We start from the raw sequence: 20,976 nt of genomic DNA, 5'->3' as shown, positions 1-20,976 counted from the left end.
TCAGCTACCCTTCTCCCTCTCCCTGTTCTCCATTAAAAGTCCGTTTAAACCCTCCCCCCCCCAAGTCTGGCTTGGCCACGTCACTGCTCCCCACTCTGGGTAGAGTCTCGGGGAGGACGCGCCCGAGGGCGGAGGTTGGGGGATGGTGGAGGGTCGGGCTCAGAATGCTGGGCAGGCTGCACAGGGGACCGACTGGTCAATCCCTCCGAGCCCCGCAAGCAGGATGGCGGTGAGGGTCCTCGGAACCCACGAACCCGGAGGAGGAGGAGGAGAGGAGGTTGGGGTCGCCGCGGGGTTCGTCCAGTGCCCCGCCCCCCCGCCACCCGGGCCCGCCCCTGGAGTGCAGGGTTTCAGGCAGGCGCATCGTTTATTTAAGTACCAGATTAAAAAAAAAAAAAAAAGCGTTAGTGGTGAAAAGTGGAACTTAACGCCCAAGTCCGCGACAAATAAAATAGCCAAGTTTAAATCACGCCCGGTGCTGACGCCGGCATCCGTGCTTCACCAGCTCTGCTTCAGCAGGTGCGAGGCGGCGGGCGGGCGGGGCTCTCGGCCCGTTTGAGTTTCGCTTTCCAGCGCCTGCGCGCACAGGGGCCGGGCCCGCCCTCCGGGCTATGTAAGGCCGCGTGGCCAGGGGCCCACCCCGCCACCGTGAGGCTCGCGTGGCACAGGCGGGTGGCCCGGAGCGCGAGTGCCCACAAAGGCAGCGACGGCGGCGCCCCCTCATCATGGTGAGCGCACGGCTGGGGGCCGGGGAGGGCATCGGGTGGTGGAGTGCGGGTGGCTTTTTCATAACGGAAATCGGGGGTATTTGGAGACTTTCGGGAGGAAGTGGCATGTAAATGAGGCCCGGGGTTGAGGGGAAGAGTTTCTACAACACAGCCGTCAGGTAGGGGTTGCGGGAGTCCTGGGTAGGGGAGCTCGAGTGGGGCCGCTGAAGGAAGCGTTTGGCGAATCCCGGGTGAGGGAGGAACCCAGCGGCTGCAGAGTCCAGCGGTGTCCTGGGGCGACCTGGGGGGTGGCTTGGACGTGGCCAGGAGCAGCGCATGGAGGCACAGGCGCAAGGTCGGCCTGATGAAGCTGTGTCTGCTTGGGCCCTTCGACTGCTGTGTGAAGCCACTCACGGTCAAGGCCTTTTGTCACCTGTGGCTTTTGAGCAGATGGGAGGGAGGACGGATGGCTTGGAGAAGTGCTGCTGACTCTTGGGGAAGCGGCACCAGCAGAGCCAACCCCATGACACAGGTGCCCAGTGCTGCCCAGTCCTGAGGCAGGCACAAAGATGGTAACTTTGTGGGGGCCTGGGAGCGGGCAGTGGAGGAGGTGGCAGGCTGTGAATGAGGCTCTTTGTCCAGTGCTCTCCCGCCCTGCCCCCCAGCAGCTATTCTGTGGGACCATTGTGTCCCCCCCAAAGGCAGACAAGAGAGTATTATCTGTTGCGGCCATTGTTGGGGGGAGGAAGGGAGGCAGTCTTTGGGTCACCCTCCTCCACTCCAACTCTGTATTAGAGCCAGGGCAGCTGAAGCTGTGGCCAGAGAGAGAGAGAAGCCCCGGGCCTCCAGGGAGGGCACAGTTTCTGCAGGTGTCAGGCCAGTGCCAGACCCACTGGCCCCAGGGTTGGCCCTGCCTGCACTTCTGCCCTCTGTGCTGTTCAGAGGCACAGCTGCACCTCTTGCCCCACCTTGCACTGCTGGCACAGGTGGGCACCCCTGCCTTGTCTGGGGAGGTGCTTACTTGGCCCCAGGGTTCCTGGCAGTCTGGGCTGGAGGAAGGAGCAGAGGGCAAGGACCAGGGGACGAGGCGGCTGGGGTAGCCGCAGGGGCACCCCGGCAGCTGGCTGATGTTTCCTCTCTTTCCCCTCCTCACACAGAGCAGAGGCTTCTCCCGAAAGAGCCACACCTTCCTGCCCAAGATCTTTTTCCGTAAAATGTCTTCCTCGGGGCCCAAGGAGCAGCCTGAGCTGCAGTTCCCGTTCCTGCAGGATGAGGACACGGTGGCCACGCTGCATGAGTGCAAGACACTCTTTATCCTGCGCGGGCTGCCAGGAAGTGGCAAGTCCACGCTGGCACGGCTCATCGTGGACAAGTACCGGGATGGCACCAAGATGGTGTCTGCCGACAGCTACAAGATCACCCCCGGCACACGCACCACCTTCCCTGAGGAGTACAAGCGGCTGGACGAAGACCTGGCGGCCTACTGCCGCCGCGATGTGCGCGTCCTGGTGCTGGATGACACCCACCACGAGCGGGAGCGGCTGGAGCAGCTCTTTGAGGTGGCTGACCAGTACCAGTACCAGGTGGTGCTGGTGGAGCCCAAGACGGCCTGGCGCCTGGACTGTGCCCAGCTCAAGGAGAAGAGTCAGTGGCAGCTGTCGGCCGATGAGCTCAAGAAGCTCAAGCCGGGGCTGGAGAAGGACTTCCTGCCGCTCTTCTTCGGCTGGTTCCTGACCAAAAAGAGCTCAGAGAGCCTCCGCAAAGCTGGCCAGGTCTTCCTGGAGGAGCTGAGCGGCCACAAGGCCTTTAAGAAGGAGCTTCGGCACTGTGCGTGGTCAGGGTGGGGGCGTGGGGGGCTTGTTGCACTTGGAAAGGGTGGAATGGGCAGAAGCGGACGGGAGGTAGCCTTGGGCAGTGGGAGTGACAGCGATGGGAATATGGAGTGTACCCCTTCCCGTCCTCTGCTCCCGAGCCCCTTCCCCCAGTCTGGATCTGGATTAGTACTCAGGTGATGATGTGTTCCTGTGGAGGGGAGGAGCTGACAGTATTTTCATATTCAAGGTCAGTAAAACCATAACTATGTGCAGATGTAAGCTGCAGATGTGAAAGCCGGGACTGTCGTGGCGTTCCTAGGGATGGCTCCCAGGCTGTAGGCCACCCGGCACAACCCGTGGTATCCTTCAACTCTGGAAAATGCCAGTGTCACAGTTGGTCCCAAACTCTTGGCTTTCCAGATGGAAAGCTGGGCCCAGAGTGGGCCTAGGGGCTGTGGGCTGGACCCTGGCTGCGTCCACTGCTATAGGGTCTCTCCCGGTAAAGGCTTTTGCCCCAGACAGAGGGCAGGTTTGGGATAAGAGAAGCTCCAGCGGCCCTTGTCCTTTCAAAGAGGCCTCCTGGGGATGTCACCCTTGTACGTGCCCAGGCCCAGGCGCCGTTTCTAACATGCCCGAGTGCTAGATACCGTCCTCGTTGGAATAGTCTGCCCACGTTTCCATCAGCTCATGTCGTACCTGTAGGAGGTCTCGGAGAAGACTGTGCAGAGTACCCTGCAGTGACTGGCTGGGACTGAGCCTGCCAGGCCTGGACTAGGGGAGGACAGTGAGGCAGGGCTCCGGGCCAGAGCTGGCAGCCTTGTCTTGTATGGGAACTGGACAGCTGGAATTTATGTTTCTGCTTGGGCGATAGCTGAGGACAAGGCCTGCTTTCCAAGTAGAAGTCTTTACTATGCTCCTTTTAGTAAAAGCTGGGGACTGGGGGCTGCCTACCAGCTACACAGTGTTACCCCAGCATATACCAGAGCGCCCCTGGACCAGGCACACCCTCTGTAGACTGTCTTCCACCAAGCCACCAATTACCTCCCTAAATGGATCCAGAAGAGATGGGGCACGACCAGTAGTTGGTACAGTGCCCTGGGCATGTTGTCTTACTGGATTGACAGAAGGATCCATTGTCCATCCCAAGCCAGTGAGTGTGTTTCTGGCTGTTTCCACTGGACCCCACTGCCTGACCCCACTCATCCTTCATCCCCCTCACCCCGGCTTTCAGGACTGCTCCTCCTTGCTGTACCTGCATTGCCTATCCCTGTACCTGGTGCCTAAGGATTTGGAGAAGGGATGTAAAAAATGCACCCCACAGGGCTGGGGGGTGCAGATGCTTGCCAGGACTGTCCAGCTGCTGAGTGTGTGTGTGTGTGTGTGTGTGTGTGTTTGAACCATGGAGAGCTGCTCACGGATTTATGCTTGGCTAGCTGTGCCTCCCCACCTGAGACTCCCTGGCCTGCTCTGACCAGCCTCCGCTCCCTGCAGTTATCTCCGGGGATGAGCCCAAGGAGAAGGTGGAACTGGTCAGCTACTTCGGGAAGAGACCCCCGGGCGTGCTGCACTGCACCACCAAATTCTGCGACTATGGGAAGGCCGCTGGGGCAGAGGAGTATGCCCAGCAGGAGGTGAGTTCTCCCCAGGGGTGCCTGGCTGGGGGGAGGTGGGGAGCTGGGGCCAAAGAGACTGCAGTGCCCTTTGGAGATGGGGACTTGGGCCAGAAACCAGACAGCAGCTCCTCCTCCCTGGCCGAGTCATCTGGCTCCCATAGCCCGCCCTGAGTGTCTCCTGTGGAACAGGAATGGGTGGACACAGCAGGCTGCTGCCCTCACCTCTCCAAGTCTGTCTTTGTCCCAGAGGCTGGAAGTCCCTTCCCTGGCCCCAGGGAGTCATGGGGCAGTGGAGCTCACCGCCCCCCTACACACGCCAGTGCAGGGCTCCCATGCCTGTAAGCCCTCAGAGGATGTGACCTTTCGATTCCAGCCTCCTCAGGGAGGCCCTCCCTGACCCTGTGTCCCCACCATTCTCTGCTTTGGCTAAGGCAGCCATTCTGCTCACTGCCCTCCTCCCATTCCCGAGGTTGAGAAGCCCTTAGATTTTTTTTTTCACCCTTGCCCCCTTGAGTGAATCAGTGGCACTGCCAGCTGTATCCACTTCTTCATCTAGCAATGTTTATTAGAGACCTGTTCCATTACTGCTGGGACAAGGGTTTGTGAGGGAACCTAGAGATGTCTTTACAGGCCAGTGAGAGATGGCCCTTCTCAAAGAATCAGATGTACAGCCAATGAGGCCATGGAATCTGACGTAAGCCAAAGGGGACAGTGGATTTGGACAAGGACATGTCTGAGTTCACCACGCCCTGCAGAGTACCTGCTGCCTGGGTACAGAGCCATGGCTATTAACAGCTCCACAGTGGTCACCTGAGCTTCCTGTTAGTGTTGAGGGTTAGCCCAACTCACAGGACCTGAAGTGCCACACAGTGCTGAAGGCCCCAAGGCTATAAGCCAAGGCCTGGGCTTTCAGCTCCCAGCCTGCCTGTCACCTGCTCTCCCGCTTTTGCCAGCAGGGCCGGGGCACAGGTATCTCCTCTGCACACCTGTGCTCGTCTCTTGCGAGTGACGGAGCCCTGGTCGGCCAGGCCCCGTGGAGATCGCCAGCCTCCAGCTCAGGTCCCTTCTTCCCTCTCGGCCTTCTAGGTGGTGAAGAAGTCTTACTGCAAAGCCTTCACGCTGACCATCTCTGCCCTCTTTGTGACACCCAAGACAGCCGGGGCCCGGGTGGAGCTGAGCGAGCAGGAGCTGCTGCTGTGGCCGAGCGATGTGGACAAGGTGTCCCCTTCTGACAACCTGCCACGGGGGAGTCGGGCACACATCACGTTGGGCTGTGCAGCCGACGTGGAGGCTGTGCAGACAGGCATCGACCTCTTGGAGATTGTGCGGCAGGAGAAGGGGGGCAGCCGCGGCGAGGAGGTGGGTGAGCTCAGCAGGGGCAAGCTCTACTCCCTGGGCAGTGGGCGCTGGATGCTGAGCCTGGCCAAGAAGATGGAGGTGAGGGCCATCTTCACCGGCTACTACGGCAAGGGCAAGCCTGTGCCCACGCACGGCAGCCGCAAGGGGGGCACCTTGCAGGCCTGCACCATCATCTGAGCATGTTTGAAGTGGAGGGAGAGGAAAAGGTGCCTTTCCCTCTGGTCTTTAAGATTCCTTTTTTGTTTTTATACTCAAAAGTTAACCTGCCTGCAACTTTTTGGAAACTTGTAATATAACTGCCTCCCTCCCACTGCCCGCCCCGCCCCACATCCTTGCCCTTTAATAGGAGCTAAACACAATGGAGGGTGGGTAGGCATCTTCAGGAACCTGCACCAGAGCTGAGGCTGGGCCGTGCCTGGCCTGGAGCTGCAGCCAGCACCCCGAACCCTACCCTCTTCCAGGTGTTGGTGGGCCCCAGCCCTTGCCCAGGTCCACACTGGCTGGGGGAGGTCCCTGCCGCCTCACTAACCCGCTGAGGGAGGTGCAAGGCAGTGGGCAGGGTGGTGGGAGGGGCAGGCATCCATTGCCTGGGAAGAGCAGTGGCTTTGGGAGAAACCCTGGACTTTTGACTCCATTTATTAATCACTGTAGCCTTGGGCGGAATGGAGCCATTTGCCAGGGTAGAAATGGTAATATTAGATAACTGGGGGAAAAAACAACAGGAAGAGCCCCAGGAAGGCGATGATGGGCTGGCCGGTCCAGTGGTGTCCTGTGGCTCTGATGTGTTAACACCAGAGACAGTGTGCTGGCGGGGAGCCCCAGTCTTGCCCCCGTGTGACCATCTTGCCCCCATGGTGTCTTCTTGGCAGGGGGCTGGCAGGCACCAACAGCCAGGGGGCAGACCTCGAGCTGGGAAGAGGTTTTCAACATTGCCACATGGGCTGTGTTCTGGGGTGCCCCCCACCTCCTTCTGCTCAGTAACAGGACCTTGCTAATCAGGTTGTCAACAGAAAGTGCTTGGAATTTATGTTACCCTCCTGGCTCTGCCCAGCCCCAGCAACTGGAATGACTTATAATGAAATAAATCTCGTTAATCCTGGCTGTGCGTAATCTCTCGCCCTCTGTGTTCAGCTGTCTTCTCTGGGGCTAGGGCTGGGTTGATTAGGACCGGCTTTGTCCCCCAGCTCGGGGCCATCGGTCCTGTCTCCCCTCTGCTGGCTGGGCACAGCTGTGGCGAGGCTGGGCAGTGGAACAGTGTTGGCTTTCATGAGGTGGCAGAAACGAGAGAGGCTGGCCTTAGATGCTCGCAGAAGTGGGGGCTGCCTGGGGGCTCATCCCCATTAACCACAGCATCCCTGTCTAATCCCTTCAAAAAATTTCACAGTAAGATTGCAGGTTGCTTGCTGTACTCCATTCTCGAGGGAAGGCCACCGGTGCCTCTTCCAACAAGGGACACAATGCTGAGTTGGGGCCTGAAGAGCCACGTGGGACTTCACCTTCTTGGGCTTTGCTCGGTCATGTGTCCACAGTCCAGAGCAAGGGGCAGGAGATCAGAGAGGGGAGACCCCTCTCTGGCCTGCCTGGCGCTCCTGTGCTAATAACCAGGTGTGGGAAGGTGCTCACAACCCACCAGGCACATCTGCTGTGTGGCCATGACTGGGCCTCTGGCTCCGAGTCAGGACCAGGCCTGTGCTGGGGGCTCAGCTCTGGCCACCAACTGTGAAGCAACAAGAAGCAGCTGCCAGAGCCAATGGCCAGAGAGGGTCAAAACATTTTATTCTCTTCTTTTTTAATAAAGTTAGACAGTAAAACAAAAATTCACAAGCTGCCTCCCTGTCCACGCCTGCCTCCCTCCCCTCCCCATAGTCTTCGGCGCTGGCTCCTTTTTCTTCACCGAATCACACAGACATGGGATCCAAGTGTGAAAACCAAACTGCTCTAAGTACACGGAGACATGATGAAGGGAGGAGGTGAAGTATGTCCACATTCAAGATTAAACTGAGCGAGTCCGCATCTTCTGGGTTTGGGGTGGCTGCCCTTCATTAGCCAAACTGAAAAAAGAAATTTCCCGGGCCGGACGCTGGGAGGGGAGAGAAGGGTTTGTGAGTTGGTGCGCACAATGGGTTTTTCTAGGGATGGTAAGGAGCCTCCAAGGGCTGCTTCAGAGGGAGAGGGAAAGCACTTTGAGGGCAGCTTCTCCATTCCTGAGCGCCCCCACCCCATCCCCAGCCACCTAGGGCAAGTCTGTGCCTTCAACATCTAGGAACACACCCACCTTCAAAGCTGAAGCCCCCAGGGCCTCCGAAGAACGCCTTGAAGATGTTGTTCGCGTCGAAGTCTGTGCCGCAGGGTATCAGGGAAGAGACAGAAGGTGGGACAATCAGAAGTGTCGGAAGGGTATCTCAAGCGCTCCACAGCCTTCCCAGTCGGACCAGTGCCCCCAATCCCCACATCAGACAAGAGGTGGGCACAGCAGCCGCACCCTCTGTGATAGACACCCTGCCAGACCCCACTCCTTTCTCCCACAGGAAAGCCTTCTCGGCTTCAACTCCCTCTGCTGGCCCATCTTCTCAACCACTGGGAATGTTCCTGCTCTGTGAGACTTACTGCCCCCACAAAGCTGGGGCTACCACTGAAAAGGCTAAACGGTCCTACAGTGAGCTATGCCTCACTGTACTTGCTTGAATGTCTAGTACTCCACCCAGTATAGCCAGGAGAAAAGCTAGCACCTGCTAGGTTCCACTCCTGCGGCTGGGTACTCTGCCACAGTCTGTCAGGGGATTCAGTCACCTGCTCAAGACACCTGGAACAGGAAACACTCTTACCTGGCTCTGAGAACCCCACCCCCATTTTTTTCTTTTTCATCTACTTAAATGCACAGTGAGACAGACACATGTGTTAATTCTGTCCTCTGGTCCACAAAATGCCGCAATAGGCAGGGATGGTCCACACTGATGGCAGGAGCCCTTGCACTTGGGCTTTCATCTGGTACGAGGCACCAGCAGGAAGCTGGGTAGGAAGCAGAGACACCAGGACAGACCCAGGCACTTCTGTCTGGGACGTGAATGTTCCAAGTTGTGCCAGGTGGACGTAGCTCCATCAGCTACCACATGGTGTCCTAAAGCACCTTGCCCTTTCCCTGCATAGCTGCTCATCTTCCTGGCCAAAGTCATGTTGTTTTGCCCACCCTCCAGGCCTTTCCTACCTGCTGTGTCTTCCATTCTGCACCCCCTCTTCCCCTATCACAGTTATTTCCAGGGGCTGGTATTGTGTACTGTGGGGCAGCACATTGAGCCACTCACTGCCTGTGACACCATCATCCTACATGGTGCTGGTTTGAGTTCCAGTGCTCCACTTCCGATTCAGCTCCCTGCTAACATGCCTGGGGAAGCAGCAGAAGATGGCCCAAGTGCCTGGGCTCCCGCCACCTATGTGGGAGACCTGGATGGAATTCCAGGCTTCTAGCCTCTTTTTTTTTTAAGATTTATTTTTTATTGGAAAGGCAGATTTACAGACAGAAGGAAAGACAGAAAGTTCTTCCTTCTGCTGGCTCACTCCCCAAGTGGCTGCAACAGCCAGAGCTGAGCCAATCTGAAGCCAGGAGCCAGGAGCTTCTTCTGGGACTCCCACTTGGGTGCAGGGTCTCAAGACTTTAGGCCATCATCCAGGGAGCTGGATGGGAAGTGGAGCAGCCAGGACATGAACCAGCATCAATATGGGATTCCAGTGGATTCAAGGTGAGGATTTAGCCAGTAGGTCACCACACTGGGCCCAGACTTCTGGCTTTGACATGGCCCAGCCCTGGCTGTCGCAATCACTGGACAGGGAACCAGAATGTGGAAGCTCTCCGTCTCTCATTTCCTCCCCATCTCTCTAGTTCTGCCTTTCAAATAACCAAACATTTAAATTCAAACAACCTGGCCCCTCAGGTCCCTATTTAAATTCTTTAATAGCCTCGAAGTGCTGACAGCCCTGCTCCTCGGCTGGAGAGAACACGCCTCTTATTGGTAAGCTCAGGTTCATTTAAACCCGAACATGCAGCCCGGGACCCTGACCTGGAGAGCACCCGGGGCTCTCTGTAGGATCTGCATGCACTTGTTGGTGGAAGCCAACAGGCTGGCATCAGAACTGATGATGTGCACGTGACCACACACAGCTCGGGGCCTTTGTGACTGAGCGAGCCCTCGGTGGGCAGTAGCACTGGCAGCAGTGGCCCTCCCTGCATGCCAATCTGAGCCTTTGGGGGAAATGTTAATCTACAAGGGCTTCGAGCATGACCCCCAATAGTCAACAATCGTTAGAAGGCTCAGCTAACAAGAAGAAACCCACATTCCTTAACACCCTAGCTCTGAAGCCTCCAAGTGACTCGCTGGCCTCATCTCTCACCTGCCTCTAGTGCCCTAGCCCTGCGGTCTCCCAGCACCGTGCTTTCAGGCCCTTCCAAGTCTGCTGCTGCTGGTGCTTCCCCTGTACAGCTGCCTTCGCTGACAGTACTGCTTTGACTGAACTGCCTATAACCCTGTTGAGATCATGGATCAAACTGAACCTAGGTGTTCGAGCTGGCAAGCCCCTAACCTTGGGCTCCTGGAGCTTGGGGAAAGGAGCTGTTACTGTTACCTCTAGTGCCTTATGCCCTACAGACACGCATGAAGAGGCTTGGCACATGTCCCAGAGGCCCTGGCTGGTGACACACAGCCCTCCTCCTGGAATGTCTTCAGAAAAAGCTCCAGCGTTCCATAGCCACCACAGTGACCCAGGCCGCCCTGAGCAACTCACCAGCCATGTTCATGCCCTCCTCATCCAGGTCCTGGCCGCTGTCATAGCGCGTCTTTTTCTTGGGATCAGAGAGGATGGTGAAGGCCTCTCCAACTTCCTTAAACTTTTTCTCCTCTTCTTTCTGGACCTCAGCACTGGCTCCACTGTGCCGATCTAAAAAGGCAGCAGCAGAAGACACAAAAGAGCCTCAAGTAAACAAAGTTGAAGATCAAGAGTGTAAGATGCTGATTTTGGAAGCTCGAACTTCTCGGAAGTTGTCAGGGAGAGAACCCACTACCATCTTATTCCCAGCAGCAGCTGCTCTCCAAGGCTTCAGCCCTGGGTCCGACTGTGCATTCTTCCCACTGAGTCTTCCCAGCTCTACCTGGATGGTGCATCAAAGCCCGCTTCCGGTAAGCTTTCTTGATTTCATCCTCAGAAGCGTTCTTGTCCACGCCCAAAATCTTGTAGTAATCTTTCCTCTTACTCCTCTTCAATTCCATCTGTGCATTTTTGAGGAGCTGTTTGTGTTCTAGAGGGAGACACCCAGCATCAATGGAACCATCTGATTCTAGTTCCTCCTGCTGGGTCACCTCCTGGAACCACAGGAGTGCCAAGCCTGGTTCCCCACACCAGGGGCACTCAGTGTCTGGGTTCCTCACATCAGCCTCATGGCACAGGACAAGAAGTGAAAGTACCCGGGAGGCCCTGGGGTCAGAACACAGTCCTTTGTGTCCTGACGCACCCTCTAGCTCACTTGCTCCTGGCCAGTGGCCAAACGGAAACTCCAGGTTCAGCCCAATCTCTGTTACACGTCAGTGCTTACATGCAGGACCACACTGTCCCCGAGAAACGACACCCCATGCCTCCTTTACCTTTTGTTTTTTCCGTCTGGTACACCTTCTCGTAGTCCCGAACTGCTTCCTCGTACTGTTCCGTGTCTGTGTAACTGCGGAGGAAATACAAGACAACATGGTGCTCAGGCGGGCCCAGCACTGGTCTCAGGCTCACTGGAGAGGAGGCACGGCTCAAGCAAGAGACACACATTTTGGGGAAGAGGTTTTGGAGAAGAGGGCTTCCACGTGGCGCACAGGAGAAAATCAGCTCAGAGTTCCTCAACGAAAGAGAGATGGCTTCCGACACTTGCTTGCACCCAGCAGCTAAAGGACGCTCTGCTGAGTGGGAAATAACCCAGCTGCTTTCAACAGCGCTATGAGAGGCATCCTGGAAGGCCCTGGCAGAGGGAAGGCCCCTACTTGATTACCAGCATTGAAACACAAATGGAAAAACACCTATCATGGGAGGGAAACCCTCATGAAAGAGCCCCAAAACCTACAATGCCAAAACCATGCAGGGCCAGCAAGCCCCAACCCAGTGAAGTGGGGTTAGTGAGCCACTAGATGTGTCACCTAAGGCAGTGGCGAGCGGCAAACACTTCCTTTGAGACCAATTCACCTGAGGTGAAAGAAAGGAAGGGAGATTCTAAACGCCGGGCTGCTTCTATTTTAGGAAGACGAGGAGGAGGCCCCTGATCTGGGCTGGGACACACCCATTTGGCCAGGGTGACTGCCAGGCCAGTTAAGTGCCTCTTCCATGGAAGCAAGTGGCATCTTCTGTGTGCTGGTAAGACTGCTGGTGCTATGACTGGCCTACCAGTTAAGCAGACTCTATCAGCTGGGAGTGGGAAGAGAGTGCAGCATGGCTACCTGCTACACCATGGGGCCCCCAATGATCACACAGCCGCTACAGGTCATTAGATTCCCAACAGCAGTACAGGCCTGGGCAGGGACAGTGCTATTGTTGGCTGGTGAGAGAGAAGCCCAACATAGTAGCCATCTAAGTTTTTGACCCACACCTCCATTTAGGACACAACACCAATGCTGCTGCTAGGAGCTCAGAGAATCACTCACAGAATGAACTAAGATCAAATTTGAAGTGAAAGTAAAAGTGAACTGGTAACTTACAACCTTGAGTGTAGCCCGAGGCTAGGCCTGATGAACTTTCCCGCCCCCCTGCCCCGCCCCACGGGAGGGACTGAGTGCTGTGCACTTGTTCTTCACACCTGACATTAGAGATCCTTCCATCATAAATTCCTCTAGCCCACGGCAGAAGATGCTGTAAGCACACGGTCTCTCCCCGACTTCAGGGGTAAGCCGAGGCAGACAAGGGCAGTGGGCAGCTCTCTGCAAGGGCTCCGGCCCAAGACAACCTGGGGGAGTTGGGGTGGGGGCCTTGTCTCAGCTGCCAGAGGGGACTGTGCTAAGGTGAGGAGGGTCCCTGAGGTGAGGTCTCAAAACCAGAGCCAAGGAGAATTGTTTCCAGAAAAGCGGTTTTTAGATCAAAGCAACCCCAGATTTTTATTTACTGTCAACAAACATGAAGGAACTAGCCCTGTATCCCATCATCCCCCAACAAGAACTTCCTGTTCCCTCTGTTCCCTGCTCCATCCCTACAGAGTCCACTGACCTGACAGAGCACAATGCCCCCCAGCCCCGCCCCCACTATCAGACAAGATGGCAGAGAAGACCTGCTAGAAAGCAGCATTTTGCACCTGCGAGTTTCAGTCATTAACTGCTAAGGTGGACTCCTGTCCATCAAAGCTTTGCTTCTAGGCCAGATTAATGGCAACTTTCTCACACAATCTATAACTTTGTATAAGTATTGGTGTTGGACATACTTAGCTACTTAGAAATTCATTAAAAAACAAAAACAAAGCAGCAGCAGCAGCATCATGGAGTCCAATGTAGTGGCAGAGTACGTGAAGTGTGATGCTGGCACCAGTCTGAGCTCTGGCTGTTCCACTCTGGATTCAGCTCTCTGCTAAGGTACCAGAGAAATCAGTGGAAGACGGCCCAAGTCCTTGAGCCTCTGCACACATACAGCAGACCAGAAGAATCTCCTGGCTCCTAGCTTCGGCCTGGTGCAGCCCTTGCCATTGTAGCCATTTGGGAGAGTGAATGAACCAGCAGATGAAGATCTCCTTGTGTGTTTTCCTCTTCCGTAACTCTACCTTTCAAGTAAATAAAAAATAAACCTTAAAAAAAAAAAAGCATCATGGACAAAAGTGGTTTCCTCTAAAGGACAGTCCAAGGAAAGCTGTGGTGGGATGTGGTCCCCAACCGCCACCACACCCTGATGGAGACCTAGCACATCCACTCCCAGGGCTCAGCAGGCATCAGTCCCAGAATCTGTTTTGGGGACAAAACAGTAAGAACAGAGCAGGGGATGGGAGACTGTCAGACAAGAAGTATATCTTCCTTCTGGAAGTTTAAAAACTGGAATTTCTCTGCCTGAGGAGTAATCTGGAATAAGAACAGCTGGATGTCTGACTGAGGTTTTCCCAAGTCCTTCCTCCCAAGGAACATGTCTGTGTGTTCTAGGGTAAGATGAGCACCATGGCCCTCAGAGTGGGCACAACACCCTGTCAGACAGGAAGCCCTCTCAAAGCCAGACCACCTGGCTGAGGACCTCCTCGTCCTCCTGAGAGGCTGAGCTGGATTCCACACCATCTAACCCTCACGAGACTCTTCCCTCTCCCACGACAAGCAAGCTAAGTCCAATCCTTCAATGGCCTGGAGAGGATCTGTATTTTTCTCATCCAAGCACCGTCCATCCATCCAAGAGATACGTCCAGAGTGAGCACCCCTGTGCCAAGCACTGTGCCACGTTAGAGCAAAAGTGTACAACATAACACAGAATCTCCAAAGGCAATGGGTGAAAACTTTAACAAAAGGAATTTGGGTCAGGCATCAGAGGAAACTTACTGACCGTGAGGGGCGTTAGACACAGGCATGGGAGACTGAGGGAGCTGTGCAATCTCCTCCGCTGGAGGTCTATAAAGATAGTCTAGGGCTGGAACAATCCCACCTAGAGGCAGGGGGAAGGACCAAATGACCTCACAACATCCCTGGGTCTGCTCCGTCATCCACAGCGCGGCTCCCCTGGCAGGCCAGCGGCCCCCCTCTCCCCCTGCCCGCGGGAGGCACTCACCACTGAGCTCTTCTCAAGTAGGCTTTTATGTAAGTGTCGTCGAGCTTCACTGCATTTGTGCAGTCTTCTATTGCATCATCTAGTTTCCTAAGCTTCAGGAGAGAGAGAGCAGTCACACTTCACATCTCAGGTGATTCAGGGAGCCCAGAAGCTGGGACCATGGCTTCCAAATTCTAAGTGTGGCACTCACGCCTGCCTCTGAACCGTCTAGCGGGTTGCAAAGAAAGTCAACAGCTCACTGGGCTAAGGACACCAGAGTCAGAACTGAAATGTTTTCCATGTGACGCAAGACATCTTCATCTCAGAGGGCAACCACTTCCTGTTCCATGTTAGTGCCCAATCGAAACATGGAAATGCTACGTACGGGTGGTCTCCTGCCTTCCACCCTTGCAGAGATCACCACAGGACTCACAACGACAGGGACTGTTGTTTAGCCAGCACCCTGAGAGGGCAGGGGCCTGTTCTTTACTGCTTACAGTGTGTAGACCTCAGAAGCACTCAAGGGGCTGTGCACAGTAAGCATCAGGTAAGGTAGATACAAAAATCTGGACTGCTTCTTACAGTTTGCTTCAAATCACTCCTAAAGCAAAAATAATCTCTTGTGCAAGCAAAAAGCAGCAGTTTCACTTGCTTAAAGTCATCGCAAAACCCCCAGGGTCCTTTTCCTGCAGGAAAAGGACCTTGGGGAACAACAGGAAGAACAGCCTTTCTCACTGTGACCCTCACAGGATTCTAACTGCACAGGAGAGGTGAGCGCCTGCAGAGAGCAGTCCATAATAAGCTGAGATACAACTTTCCCCAAACCACCTTCCCTGCTGCCTCTGGTTTACTCTGCTTGGGCAGACCCCTTTGATGACCCTTAAAAGCATCTCCATGGGCCCCAAGCGCTTACCTTGGAATTAACTGTACCCCGATTACAGTAGAGTTTAGCATTTGTTTTGATATTGTTGGGGTCTATCCCCAGGGCTTCTGTGTACAGTTCATGTGCTAGCTTGTAATTTCCTTCCTTAAATGCTTTATTCCCATCTTCTTTCTTTGCTTTAAGAGCTTTGGCATTCTACAGAGAAAAGCAAGTGGTGAGTCTCAGGTCACTGTACTGAGAGGTCAGAATCTACTTCAATTATCATCTTTTTTTTTTTTTTCTCAAGCAGTTTGGCATCACACAGCAGCTCCCCACTCCACCCAGTATGTGATTCGCAGGTGCTTCCTGGGGTGGGTAGGGAAACCAAGACTGACAAGCTACTGACAGGCCTGCCCTGCTCCCCAGGGTTTGCCTCTATTCCATAGGGGGAATCACTTCTCGGCCTTTTGGCTAAGATCAAGTGTAGTATCTATTCCCTAGGGAAGCATAACTATCTTTTCTTCATGAAGGAGGGAAAAAGCAAAACCAAAAACCAACTCACTCCGATAGTAAAAGGAGTTGATTGAACATGATGACATTTACCTTTAGATAAACCAAAGTAAAAGGATGAGGCATCCTTGCAAATGCAAAGAACAGCAATCACTTCCTTCATGATTCTAAAACCTTCCACCGAAAAGGAAGCTTCCTTCCTTCCCACCCAGATCTGGTGTCTGGAACTTACTCTGCAGGCAATGCAGGCTTTCTCGTGGTCAGGAGCCATCCTGAGAGCCTGCACAAAAAACTGAACCGCCTTCTCAATGCAATCTTCATAATAAAGGCAAAGACCACGAACATAGAGCGCATCCGCGTTGGTGGAATCTACTCGTAAAATGTCACTGCAAAAGCCAGAAAGGGGAATGTCCACACCACAACCGCTACCACGTGCGGCCAGCTTTTCCCCTTGACCATGTAGTCTCTGAAGGCAGACAGTTAAAAGAACTTTTCCATAGTCTTCCTCAAATAAATCATCCATACTCATCTTACAGCTCCCAGCAAGAGGTGTTCAATCACCACTGACAAGGCTACATCATGTCACTGGTTTTGGTAACTAAACCATAGGGCCCAGCGTGATAGCGTAAGGGCTAAAACCTCGTCATGAAAGCCCCGGGATCCCATATGGGCACCGGTTCTAATCCTGGCAGCCCCGCTTCCCATCCAGCTCTCTGCTTGTGGCCTGGGAAGGCAGTCAAGGACGGTCCACAGCCTTGGGACCTTGCACCCAGGTGGGAGACCTGGAAGCGGTTTCTGGCTTCAGAATGGCTCAGCTCCAGCCGTTGCGGCCGCTAGGGAAGTGAATCATCGGACAGAAGATCTTCCTCTCTGTCTCTCCTCCTCTGTGTAACTGCCTTTTCAATAAAAATAATAAATCTTAAGAAAAGAAATACAGCCACAGCCACTCCTATTATCTATGGCTGTTTCGGCATTACAATGGCAGTGCTAAGCAGCCTGCAAAGGTAGAAATATTTACAATATAGTCCCTGACAAAGCTGGCCAAGCCTGGAATGGAAGTAAAAGGACTAAAGGTAAAATATACAAACAAAAAACTTCAAGTAATATCCCCAAAATTCACCTAGCCTGTTCCCTCCTACACAACCCAAGTATTTGCCACAATTCTACTCATATATGCTGTGGGTTTTCAAATGTGGTCTCATTTTTGGCCTTACCTTTCAAGAAGGCCTCATCAGCCCCCACTGACCTACCCATAGGACCACACTGTGCAGCAGAACCTGCCCGTTCAACACAGAACCGATCTAGCACATACCTGGCCACGGACTGCGCTTCTGGATAGCGACCCAGCATTGCTAAACATTCTGCTTTGAGGATTTTGAAGCGATGGCAGGCAGGGGCAAATTCCAGGGCGCGGTCCATGCAGAAAACCACCTGGGGGAGGAAGACAAGAAAGATGATGCTTCATTTTAAGACTTGAGAGATGTCGCCACTTTAGTTTGGACAGTCACAGAGCTAAAGTTCAAACAAACTCTTTGGGTTCACTGTTGGAGTAGGAAAATAAAATCTAAGCACAAAAACATAGTAAATTTGTTAGATTAAAACTCACCTTCTTCTCACAAATTCGTTATCTGCTACTTTGCATAACCCATCATGACAGTCCAGTAAGCAAAACAAGGAACAGCAGAGTCACTGCTCCTGCATTTCTCAAATTGCTCAGTTTCTTCCTTCCCGATGCCAAGAACCTCACGTCTGAGTGCACACAGGCGGCCCCTTTCCAAGTAGCTTTTAGTACAGAAACTGCCCATTTTAAATGGATTCAAATGGGTTGTGTCAGATTACTTTTCTCAACATGCTCTTACACAAAGCTTAAGACACACACAACATACACTACACTGATGGGGCATTCCCATTTTCTCTCTCCAGAAGTTTGTTTTCATTTTCAGTTTTGCTGCTATTGCTGAGATCCCTGCTAAATCAGATTCACCTCAGGAATAATTAATTATGGGTTTGTGTTGTGGTACAACAAGTTAAGCCACTGCTTGTGGGTACCAGCATCCTTATCACAGTGCCAGCTCAAGTCCCAGTTGCTTTGCTTTCAACCCAGCTCCCTGCCACACACGTGGGAGACCTGGACCACTCCTGACCATTGTGGCCACCTGCAGTTTGAACCAGTGGATTGGACAGTCTTTTCTCTGTCTCTCCCTCTCTATTATTGCCTTTCAAATGAGCCAAAAAATAAAACATACAAAAAAACCTGACAAAAACCAAACAAACAAAACCCCTCAGGCTTGTGCTGTGGCATAGCATGTACAGATGTCACCTGCTGTACTGGCATTTCACATGGGTACGCCAGTTCGTGTCCTGGCTGCTCCTCTTTCAATCTAACTCCCTAATATACCTGGGAAAGTAGCCCAGAATGGACCAAGTGCTTGGGCTCCTGTACCCACATGAGAGACCTGAAGAAACCCCAGGCACCTGGCATGGTTCTAACTGCAGTAGCTACTTGGGGAGTGAACCAACAGATGAAGGTCTGTCTTGCCTTCTCTCCAACTCTTTTGTGACTTTGCCTTCTAAATGACTAATAAATCCTTTTTTAAAAAATTAGGGCTCAGCACAATAGCTCAGTAGCTAAATCCTCACCTTGCACATGCCAGGATCCTATACAGGTGCTGGTTTGTGTCCCAGCTGCTCCACTTCCTACCCAGCTCCCTGCTTGTGGCCTGGGAAAGCAGTGGAGGACGGCCCAAAGCCTTGGGACCCTACATCCACGTGGGAGACCCGGAAGAGGCTCTTGCCTCTGAATCGGTTCAGTTCTGGCCACTGTGGCCACTTGGGGAGTCAACCAGTGGATGCAGGATTTTTCTGTTATCTCCTTCTCTATAAATCTGCCTTTCCAATAAAGATTAGTGAATCTTCAAAAAGTTAACTCAAATGAGAAGTCTGGAGTTAAAGGGCTTTAACTCCCTCCAAGAATCTGGTCATGGGAATCAGAAGGAAATGAAGGCTGAGCACTTAAGGACAGGAGGCCTGCTAGGCAGGGCTGACAGTCCCCAGCGGAGTGCTATGGAGTTCTAACTAGCCAGAGCCTCCCTGTGGGAGGATACCGAAGCACAGACTGGCAAGGCGTGTACTTTCTTTCACACGTGAGGAAGAAATGTTAGGACCTGCACTTCATGTATGTGAACCAAAACTGCAGAAGAAAATATAAGACACAAGAATAGTGAGAGCGCGAACTGGGCAGCCGATGGGTAAGTTTAATGGGACACTCATCACTGAAAGGCCAAAATTAAAATAACAAAAATGGGGGAAAATAGGTAAACCACGAGATGTTCCCTTGAGAATACTTTCTGGAAGGGTTCAAACAGCAAGGACAATCATGGAATTTGGGCATTGTGCAGTGTGGTGCCAAATGTTGCCCCCCCATGGAAGTCAGTGGGAGGAGCAGCAGTTAGCAAGCCATGGGTGGCCCCAGGCTGCGGCCCTCCCAGGGTGACACTCCCTGCTGAGCCGCCTCTGCCCACGGTGGGCAGCGCTGGCCAGCGCGAGGCTCAATACTTCCCCTCCACCCCCACCTCCCCTGGCCTCACTAGGGACAGCTGCAGGCAAAGAAGATCTTTGTTTCTTCCAAGTTCATCTGTTTCCCCTGCCAGGATAATTCTTCATTTGTGACATCACCATGAGCCACAGTGGGGGGGCTGGGATATCACAAACAGAGGATTCTGTCACAAACTCAGAATTCTGGCTCCAGAGTAGGCAAGAGAGAAAAGAAACCCAGAAGACCGCCTTTGGAGACAAAGCTTTTGCCTATGTAAATTCCAGAAAACGTGACAGCAGGCAGAACTGCTTTCCAAACACACGCACAAAAGCCAAACAAAACAAACTTATGAATCACACTACAATGACACTGTGATTATTAAAGTCAATGCACAGAGGAGGGATGCTAATAAGTTAATGCCAGCACTGTGCATCATCAATGCTCAGATGTATCATTACCAAGGAAAAGCCCATAGTGTGCGTCCAGAGTGACTCTTAACTACACCCTTCCATCAGACGTTCATGGAACACCTGCTACGGAAATTCCCACACAGAAGGACAACTTCCTCCTGCCGACGCTACTCACAAACTTCTGTAAGTGACCCTGAGAGCCTCTTCCTCATCCATGTTTTGATAACCTTTTGGGGCCAGCTCCATCCTCTTGTGAAAGGCTGAATACCACTACCAAAGGATGGGAGCTAGAAGTCAAGTCAATCCTAAGGTCTACAGGTTCTAGATTTCTAGAAACGTCTAGAACTTTACACCTTCCCTGTGCTTCAGATGTGTCAACCCCCCTAACATGTAAACCCTCAAAGAACGATCACACAGTCTTAACGTTTCAGGATAATCTAACACCAAAATGTGACAATGACAAACTGCAAGTACTATTTTTGACTTATAACTTTTTCTCACATACAGCAGGAATTAAAGTTAATTCTCATCTTTCAAATAAAAATGGACTGTCCAAATCCATTTGGATTTTTAATTTCATTTGGCTTTTCCTTTTAACCAATGCACTATGATATCACATCAACAATGGAAATAAATTCAAGTAACAGATACATTTGACTTTTTATCATAAAGCTAAATGTAATTAAAAGAAGTACTTCATCTCTCTCCCACATTTAAATAAGAACAAAGAAGTTAAGAACCCAACGAGTGATAATTCACTCTTCTCCACTGCTTGGTTACTGGCGCGTGTGTACCCACACACACACTCCCATAGCAGGGAAAGGGCAGGTGGGGTCGGCCTGTGGTTCTACCTTACCTTCCGAAAGTCCCGCTTCTCGAAATCCATTTCAGCTATCTTCTCATATTCCATGACTGCGTTAGCATTTTTGAACTGCACCAGAGAATCACATGTGAGAAAGTTTTACTGATGCCATAAATTGAATAATCACAAAAATCAACAAAGCTTTGCAGAACTTGGTTTGGAGACCCAGTGCTGTGACATAGTGGACTAAGCTGTCACCTGTGTTGTGGTTGCTCCACTTCTGATCCAGCTCCCTGCAGCTGCACCTGGAGAAGCATCAGAAGATGGACCACGTGCCTGGGCCCTGCGTTCAACGGGAGACCCAGATGGAGTCCCAGGGTCCCAACTTCAGCCTGGCCAAATCCTGGCTGTTGAAGTTATTTGGGAAGTGAACTAGCAAATAGAAAATCTCTCTGTGTCTCTTTCTGTCTTTCTCACTATAACTCTGTCTTTCAGATTAACAAAAATAAGTTTCAAAAAAACAAAAAATCAGGACCATGGAGTTTCATAAATTGAGTTGATGAAGATACAGCCAAGATTCTTTTTTTTTTAAATAATTTTTTTTTAGATTTTTTTTTTTTATTACAAAGTCAGATACACA

General features: G+C 52.7%; 2 protein-coding genes and 1 pseudogene across 5 annotated transcripts in view; 2 read left to right on the top strand and 1 right to left on the bottom strand.

The window, feature by feature from the left end:
- Positions 1-571: 571 nt before the first annotated feature.
- On the top strand, positions 572-6,592 carry CNP (2',3'-cyclic nucleotide 3' phosphodiesterase). Of its 2 annotated transcripts, none has more exons than XM_058676018.1 (4): positions 572-728; positions 1,865-2,534; positions 4,013-4,152; positions 5,221-6,592. In XM_058676018.1, exons 1-4 carry the CDS (start codon positions 726-728, stop codon positions 5,668-5,670), a joined length of 1,263 nt encoding a protein of 420 aa, XP_058532001.1. In that variant the 5' UTR covers positions 572-725; the 3' UTR covers positions 5,671-6,592. The 2 variants fall into 2 exon arrangements, with proteins under 2 accessions (XP_058532001.1, XP_004599155.1); XM_004599098.4 differs by lacking the exon at positions 572-728 and adding an exon at positions 920-1,062.
- A 660-nt stretch (positions 6,593-7,252) lies between these two features.
- DNAJC7 (DnaJ heat shock protein family (Hsp40) member C7) overlaps positions 7,253-20,976 on the bottom strand; it is a 32,553-nt gene continuing 18,829 nt past the window's right edge. For all 3 annotated transcript variants that reach the window (XM_058676017.1, XM_004599099.3, XM_036496140.2), the window contains 10 exons: positions 20,391-20,465; positions 16,902-17,020; positions 15,822-15,975; positions 15,131-15,295; positions 14,239-14,330; positions 11,124-11,197; positions 10,634-10,780; positions 10,270-10,422; positions 7,769-7,831; positions 7,253-7,573 (listed from right to left, as the gene is read on the bottom strand). In XM_058676017.1, coding sequence (XP_058532000.1) covers positions 7,536-7,573; positions 7,769-7,831; positions 10,270-10,422; positions 10,634-10,780; positions 11,124-11,197; positions 14,239-14,330; positions 15,131-15,295; positions 15,822-15,975; positions 16,902-17,020; positions 20,391-20,465 — 1,080 coding nt within the window. In that variant the 3' untranslated portion in view covers positions 7,253-7,535. The remainder of the gene's footprint in view (positions 7,574-7,768; positions 7,832-10,269; positions 10,423-10,633; positions 10,781-11,123; positions 11,198-14,238; positions 14,331-15,130; positions 15,296-15,821; positions 15,976-16,901; positions 17,021-20,390; positions 20,466-20,976) is intronic.
- On the top strand, positions 15,531-15,642 carry LOC118759752 (U2 spliceosomal RNA; annotated as a pseudogene).

This window comes from Ochotona princeps, chromosome 17, assembly GCF_030435755.1.
Source record: "Ochotona princeps isolate mOchPri1 chromosome 17, mOchPri1.hap1, whole genome shotgun sequence".
In the NCBI taxonomy this organism is placed as follows: Eukaryota; Metazoa; Chordata; class Mammalia; order Lagomorpha; family Ochotonidae; genus Ochotona; species Ochotona princeps.
This window is presented reverse-complemented; position numbering and strand designations above follow the sequence as displayed.

Coding starts and splice junctions, on each gene's coding strand:
- CNP (XM_058676018.1), top strand. Junction 2,535..4,012: donor TAAGAAGGAGCTTCGGCACT/GTGCGTGGTCAG, acceptor CGCTCCCTGCAG/TTATCTCCGGGGATGAGCCC. Junction 4,153..5,220: donor AGGAGTATGCCCAGCAGGAG/GTGAGTTCTCCC, acceptor TCGGCCTTCTAG/GTGGTGAAGAAGTCTTACTG.